The sequence below is a fragment of the Diplotaxodon limnothrissa genome, linkage group LG6, assembly GCF_057381915.1.
Source record: "Diplotaxodon limnothrissa isolate DT_005_m linkage group LG6, D_limnothrissa_male_GT1.1, whole genome shotgun sequence".
In the NCBI taxonomy this organism is placed as follows: domain Eukaryota; kingdom Metazoa; phylum Chordata; class Actinopteri; order Cichliformes; family Cichlidae; genus Diplotaxodon; species Diplotaxodon limnothrissa.
This window is the reverse complement of record NC_140601.1, coordinates 39,640,280-39,648,113: the sequence shown is the minus strand read 5'-3', so window position 1 is coordinate 39,648,113 and position 7,834 is coordinate 39,640,280. Positions and strand designations below refer to the sequence as shown.

The following is a 7,834-nucleotide window of genomic DNA, read 5'->3' as shown; positions in this document are numbered from 1 at the left end:
TTTCCAACGCCCACATCACGCACAAGACCCGAGCATGACTGCTGCCGAGTCCGCGGGCAGCCAGGATGAGATGGTGATGCATCAAAACAGCACCAGCTCATATTACACACTTAGTGAATCACATATGTGTTAAATATGTTTTATCCTCCAGAGAAAAGGACCAGCTCACCACAAGATTACATTTAAGAAGTTTTACCCCAGAACCTCTAACTAATCGAATCTATCAGAAAAGAGCCATTTAGATAAAACAATAAAAATTAATTTGACCTTTCTGTGATAAAGAAGTATATTCTGAAAACATTTAATGAAGCATCTGTTTATAAACAGCCTGAAATGTCTTGAGAAAAATATGTATTATTTTCCACATTCAGTGAGTCTGTACATGTTTACCACAAATCAGATTCAGAGGAAAGGCAAAAACCGCCACGTTTAATGTCTTTGTTTTTCCAGTAAAGTGTCCAAATGCTTTCACGCCTCCTTCTTCTTCTCATCTCATTGGAACTATTTGAGTAAATTTTAACTGAGTAAATTTCACTCTGTGACCCTTGGATGGGCTGCATGTTTGACACCCCTGGCACAGGATGATTTGACTCAAAGTTTTTAAGCACTGGAGAAATCAGAAGCCGAGATGTTTGCTTTCTTTTGAATGTTATTGAACCAAATGACACGGTGACTCATTATGGTAGATGGAGGCACAGTGCCAGGGTTGGTGGGTGTGACAGTAGGAAGAAAAGACGTTGCACAATATCACACTAAGAGTCAGTTTTTCCAAAAGCCTGGAGTTATATTTTGGTGCCATCACATCCCAGAGACGGCTCACATCTTTGCAGCTGGAATTTCCAAAACGAGGAAACTCACAGAAAGAGCATCCAGACCAGCGGTGTCAAACTTACAGCCCAGTTTGGCCACTGAAACCACAGTACTGCCTCAAATAAACACACCTGCACCGCTCCTTGGGTTTACACTTTGAGTAATAAATACACAAAAGCTCATTACCTGGACTTGGTCATATAAATAAAACCTGAATTCTTTTTTTAATTTACAGAAAATTTCTTATGGACCCACTTTAAAAAAGAAAAAGAACGAAATTCTGTGGTGAACAAGGAACAGATTTAATAGTTAATCTTTTGCTTACTTTGGTGTACTACACTAGGCTGTTAGACCAACAAGAATACAAGTAAAAATCAAAAACTGTTGACCTCCTGCTTTGCAATTTTCACATTTTCTTGACTGGACCCTTTGACTGGCTGGTTCTCTGTTTACATCCCTGATTGATACGGATAAAGAGCTCATTCTCAGAGCTATGTGCCTTGCTTTAATGCATCCAGTCATATTGGACATGTTGGATCTGTGGTATCAGTTCCTGGGTGCACATTCAGTCTGAGTCAGTGAATAACAGCAGCTGAGGAAGCTGTAAGTTTAATGTGACTCGTGCCAGGTAGGAGTTTAGCATTTGGAGTTGAGTGCGCTGCTGAGTTACAGGGTTTTCTGTTAAATTCTGCGAAAGTTGAGCTGCTCGTAGACGATTGCATTACGTTGGATTTATGTCTGAGAAGTAATCGCCTGACACTTTCTAAATCCACAGTCATGGCTCAAAATTTTCATGACTATTTACTCCATGTTGGTAAATCGCAGCCCTGTTTCTGAGCTGTTATTTTACATGAATTAAACGTGATGTGGGAAAGCAGATCGTTATAGTTCGCGATCTGTCACACGTGTATCAGAGTTCCTGATAAATTATCTCTCTATCTTTAAATCAACTTTCAGAGTGGGCACAATGTCACAACAATGTGTGAATATCATGCATTTTTATTATTTTATTCATCGTAAAAACAGAAATAAAACACCTTTTTATAGAGTCCTCATCCTGCCGTGGTTTGCATATTTGTGCATACGTCACAGATGGAGATTACACACCTGTGCTTCCTCACTCATAGCTGCTCCTGCAAAGCCTCCTCTCTCCTCGAGACGCACTGTAGGCACTGAGATACAAGAAGGAAAGAGGAGACAAGGAGGCACAAAACAGGGAAATGAGAAAACCCTGAGCTCAGCCACTGGGACCACACACGCTGAAAACAAACAGCGTCACTGCATCGAAAGCTCACTTGCATGTTTACATTCACAGTATTTTATTTTGCAGCTTTTATAAACACTGAGATCACAAATATACACTAAATTTCTGAGTGGCACGTTTTGCATTTTTAAGAGTTTAAATATTAAAGTTCTGTGTGAGAGTGACTGGATTGGCATGTCCTCGTCCTCCTCGCTCTCAGCAGCAGGTCATCGGCTCCTTCTCGGCCTTCTTGTTAGCGAGTTTAAAGGAGCCGCTGTACGCCAGGGAATTCGCTGTCGGGAGTTTCTTCTGTCTCTTCAGCTTGAGGCTAACAGCGGTGACGATGTCCTCCACATTATCCTGCTGATACAGTGCCTGCCTGCTACCTTGTTGTCCACTTGTGCCTTTCTTTGGAGGATCCTTGGCAGATGTCTCAAAGAAGATCATGCCGTGGGCTTTGGAAAAGCTCATTGCCCGATCCTGGCTCACCTGGCTGTCAGTCTTTTTGGGGTCACGGAGGTCGCTCTTATTCCCCACCAGGAATCTGAGAGGAGACGAGGAAATGAAACGTCACAAAGAGTCTGGTCCAAGTTAAACAAACACTTTTGCACACAGAGAAGTGATGCAGGTACCTGGGTATGTCCTGGCCGAGGGAGTGCTGCCGGCATTCTTCTACCCAGGAAGTCAGGCTGCTAAAGCTGGCAGGAGAGGTGACATCATAAATGAAGAGCACCGCGTGGACGTTACGGTAGTAGTGTTGCACCATGGATTTACGAAAGCGCTCCTGTCCGGCTGTGTCCCACAGCTGGAGCTGATGGTGAGGAGGGGAAGTAAGAAAGGAAAGAAAGTGAGAGGTTGATTCTTCTTGAAAGCTGGTGCTGGCACAAGCACGAGGAAAAGGACGGAAGGAACAGTGAGGAAGTGTTGATATTCGTTAAACTCAGTGACATGCACAGAGACATGAGTCATTTCTGAGAGGGAACCAAAAAAAAAAGGAATAAACAAGCCGATCCTGTTTTTTTTTTTTAAACCAACAATTTCTCTTCAAGGCTTTGTCAACGTTTATTCAAAGTTTCAAAACAGACCCCCCCGACCCCTCAGAAATACAGTCCTCATGTCTGCAGAAAAGACATTAAAAATAACTACATTAATGCAAAAATAGGGAAGAAACTTGACAGAGGGGCACGCAGACCAGGAGACATGGCACCCAAAAACAATCCCGAACAGAAATCTGTGGAGGAGCTCTGAAATGCCAAAGTTGGTGGCCTTGGCCTTTAAAAGCCAATCAACAGCTGAAACAGCAAATGCATTAGCCAGTCATCCCATTGCACTGCACGCCTCTACATGTGATCTTAGTAAAGATGGTGGTGAGTTTATTAATGTAACTTATTGGATGCGCAGCTCTTCGAGAGTTTTAAACCGGAAACAAAACATGCTGTTTGTTCGGTTCTCCTGTGGGATGCAGCCATAACGGTGCAAACCTGTGTGCATGTGTTGTCTTCCCATTCAGTCATTTAGGGGCTTCAAATAACTGTCTGGATTCGGACCAAGATGGCGGCTGAGCTGCAAACGGACAAAACCAAACAGGTCCCAAAGGTTAGACGTGGCCTGTGGACCAGACCTTCTCAATCTGGCTACAGTCAATATATTCTTGCCCACACCTATAACCGATAAGGAGTGGTTAGTGACACTCTGAGGAGTGCTGGTTTTCTCTTAGAGACAGGGTGAGGAGCTCAGTTTCTACAGGGGCGCCTCCAGATGCCTCCCAACTGCTACACGAGATATTTCAGGCATGTCGAACTGGAGGAGATCCAGGATGCGATAGAGAGATTCTGCTTCTTAGATTGCTCAAAAGCACGTCAGGGTCTACCTAGAGGAGCGGAAGGAGGTGAACGAGTTCTGGACATCTCTGCTTAAACTCCTGCTGCAAAGACCTGGACCCAGTGACATGAAAGTAGATGGATGCTTCATCAGCAACCTAAGCAGTGGTGCATATCAGACTTTAGACCTGATGTATGCCAAATTACATTTTGAGTTCAGTGATATTTTTATCTTCTAATCTTTTTTGATTCAGTTGTCAGCACATTAGCCTCAGTCAGTGAGTCAGTTTGGGGTGAGGACTCTGGCCACTCCTGATCCCAGTGACTCCTGAAACAGAAGCAAGCATCCCAGGAACAATACTGTTGGATCAAATCAGCATTAGCAGGTGGCGTTAAAGCATATTCTTATAAACTATATGAAAGGGTTTACTTCCTGAAACTTTTTGATAAATATTTGACTTGATGTGTCACCACTTTACGAGCCACTCATGTACAGAAGTTCAGTATTTTAGGTAATTAGATCTATGCTCTGAAACTCCAAAGGCAACATTTAAAATATGCTTACTACCCACACCACCAGGATCTAGTCTTTACTTGTTACCATAGAGCTGGGAGTCTGAACAGACCTGCTTGAGGCAGGACCTGAAGTAACTGCCTCTAAAGCTCTGAAACACTTCTGGATTATTTTGGAGCCGCTTATAGAAACATTACTAAAACATAAATGATTCATCCTGATTATCTGGTTTTCATTATCACTGAATTTCAGTTCAATTGAATCTTAGGAGTCGCCACCCGCTGGTCATTAGAAAGAATGTCCATTTTACGGTTTGACTGCACTGGATGGACCTAGAAAACTTCTGTCGACTGACTTGATCACGAACTTACGGTTTAAGATCCTGGGCTGTTGTTAAACTGTGTCAGACATTGGTAACTAAATGCACCGCTAAGCAAAAGGGAAAAAATAACCTAAGGTTACAAATCCTGTGTCACCACTCAGACACACTTCCTCTATCATGTGGTCATTTCAAAAGACCAACTGAGACTCACATTTTTAGTTAATACCGGATTCGATTTTCATTTCAACAAAACAAACTTTCTTCACATCCTAACTACAGCCTAAAAATCTAATGTGTGTTTTTGTGGCTGTGGAAGCTCGCAGTGATTTAGAGGCTGACACAGGTCTGCAAACACAAGCGGGTCTGCTGATTTTCTGCCATCCAGAGAATTTTTCAGTTGTTCAGTCTGGGACAAATAAGTGTGTGTTAATGCAGCAGAGCCACACTGCAGTGTAGACACTTAATTAACAGCGATCCTGAGAACATCAGGACAGAGGAGATAAAAACGTTTTAACAACACATAAACACGAGGAATCGAAGCCCGGCTCACACGTGCTTATCCGTTTTTCCTTTTATCATGAGGGTAATTTGAAAAACAAACAAACAAATGAACTCACAGAAATTATTTCCAAAACTTCAACAAACCAAAAGTTACTTAATTGTTTGGGGATTTTCAAAATAAGAGTTTTAGCTATGCGTAAAAGTTGTCGTTCAGAACCCTTATTCGGGCAAATATCTCCAGCTGGGTTCATTAATGCTAGCTTTTTAGTGGTGGATGATAATCACCAGTTACCTTGATTTTCTCTCCATCGATTTCAAGCACTCTTTCGCGGAAGTCCACGCCGATGGTAGCCTCCGATCTGCAGGGAAACTCCCCGGCGCACAGTCGGTGGGTGAGGCAGGTTTTACCCACCCCGGAGTCTCCAATCACAAGCACCTTAAATGTTCGACAGCGGGTTAGCAGTGAGGAAACACTACCCAAAGAACCGGAAAACTCGAGAGACGAATCCATGTAGCCCGAGTCCTTCAAGGTAATAAAGCGCAAAAAATGCGCACTTGGCTTCAAACGGCGTCTCCAAAGATGCAGCCTCCCCTGACCAAAACTTCTGCAAACACAAAATCTTCTGCTGGTTTCGAAAACCTTTCCAGCAACTCCGTGCAGACTATTCACAGTGCTGCCCAGCGTGGGTGTGAGGAGGAGGACCCGGCGTTTCACTGTAGTGATGAGAGTGGAGAATCCAGGGTCTCAGCTTCCTGGCACATTAACGTGATTGGCTGCTTTTAGTTCCTTTCCCTTTTAAGTGTTTTTAATTCACAACAGCGCGGGACATGGTGATACCTTCTCCTAGAAATAACAGGTCATCTTTTTTTTGGGGGGGGGGGGGTCAGAACATAAAGACGCGCACGTTCACTGCAGCTGACCTCTTCAACACGATGTTGCCCCCTCCTGGTGGGGACGCCAAGTGACTCCGCATCCTGCTTCCCACTCATATATCAAGTTTGGTGGTTCCCTTTAATGCTCTGTTTCTTCTTTTCTGCTTAATTATACTTTATATTGTACATGATGATTTGGTCAGCATGAACCGTGGTGCCACCTGAGTGCAGAGATGAAGCCTCACTCTGTGACAGGAGACGGCTACATTTTAAAAACTACTAGAGTTTATAGGAATTTTAGGATAGCAGAGGAAAAACAAACACTGGTTAGTGAGAATCACAGGTTTCCTGGTTGTAACTGACAAGGGCACAAACATTAAAACTTTATTAAAATCACAGCTTTAAGTTAAATTGGTGCTTTGGAAGTTTTCAGTGCCAACGTGATGGATTAGAGAGGTCTACTTTTGTGTTTGGGGAAAAAAAGGTGTTTTCAAAGGACTTTTTCTGGTAGCATCCACACCAGGTTTTCACTCATAATTAACCAAAAACTGCATGCTTAGATTAACAATCAAACATGATTTAAAAAAAATAAAAAATAAAAATACTGATTTTTTTTCCTCCCCTAAAATAAGGTTTTCAGCTCTTAGTAACCAGATATACTTTTACCATCATCTTTATTGTTACAGTAGGAGCACTGCCATCGCACACCAAGAGGATCTCAGGTTCAGGTTTTCAATGTTCTCTGTGTGCTCGTGAAGGATATTAGGCTATTTGGTGATTTTAAATTAACGTTCTCTCTGTACTGGCCTGCGCCGCCTGCCCTCTGACAGTTGGAGTGGGTTCCACTGACCCTGAACTTCACAAGCGGTTTCAAAATAAAACATTTTAGACTACCCAAGCAAGGGAAGTCACCAGCGTGGCTATAAAATGATTTATCCCGTTTTGTTAGGCAGGATTTGCTGAACATAAGTGAATGCACAAATTTCTGTCAAATACAGGGGCAAAGCCTTTAAAGCACACAGTGTGATCATGCCTGTGTGAGCAGGGAAAGGCTCCGATATAAAGTACCAGGACCTAATTCTGGGATTTTCCCTACAACACGTAAGCACTGATCAGCACAGAGAGGAAGTATAAAAGTCTGTTATCTGACAGAAGTCCGTGCGTTGTTCTGTTATTTTTGGCCATTTGATAAAGAAGTACTTTAAACTCAGTAACTTAAAACCAGCTTTTAAAAAATAAGAACTGGCCAAACAGTTTTTTTTAAACCACAGTCCTGGTGAATTTCATTTGGTACGAGGCCAAACCTGGTTGGTTAAAGTGCAGGAAAAACCCTGCACCTTCCTACTTCGTGACAGGTACGAAATCACCTTTGTTACCACTGAACTGTCTCTAAATAAAGAGGTAGTGCTGACACAAAAGGGAAACCCCTGGTGTTGGATAATCAAGCCAACACAGCAGTAACAACAACTGCAGTTTTTCTAAAGGCCACATGAGTCCACACAGACTTCTTCACGGTCGAGTTTGTGCTTGAATTTTCTGTGAATGAAATGTTTATATTGTATTCGTCCATTATTCTGTCTAAGGTAGAGACTGAGATGCCCTGTCCTTTCTCATAAAGGCTGCTGCATTAAGATCACCGACAGGAAACTCTTCCTACTCCGATTTGAAATGTTCCCACTCGTCTTTTTTTATTATTATTGGGATTTTTAACACTTGACACTATGAAGCACCATTTGAAAAATCGTGAAAGC

General features: G+C 42.6%; 1 protein-coding gene across 1 annotated transcript; it reads right to left on the bottom strand.

The window, feature by feature from the left end:
* Positions 1-2,269: 2,269 nt before the first annotated feature.
* Positions 2,270-5,733, bottom strand: LOC146631198 (ras-related protein Rab-33B-like). The gene is made up of 3 exons (XM_085356422.1): positions 5,503-5,733; positions 2,686-2,864; positions 2,270-2,597 (listed from the first exon to the last, which is right to left on the bottom strand). Exons 1-3 carry the CDS (start codon positions 5,719-5,721, stop codon positions 2,270-2,272), a joined length of 726 nt encoding a protein of 241 aa, XP_085212548.1. The 5' UTR covers positions 5,722-5,733.
* Positions 5,734-7,834: the final 2,101 nt, after the last annotated feature.

Coding starts and splice junctions, on each gene's coding strand:
- LOC146631198 (XM_085356422.1), bottom strand. CDS start 5,721: ATGGATTCGTCTCTCGAGTTTTCCGGTTCTTTGGGTAGTGTTTCCTCA. Junction 2,865..5,502: donor TCGATGGAGAGAAAATCAAG/GTAACTGGTGAT, acceptor CCTCACCATCAG/CTCCAGCTGTGGGACACAGC. Junction 2,598..2,685: donor CTCGGCCAGGACATACCCAG/GTACCTGCATCA, acceptor GTCTCCTCTCAG/ATTCCTGGTGGGGAATAAGA.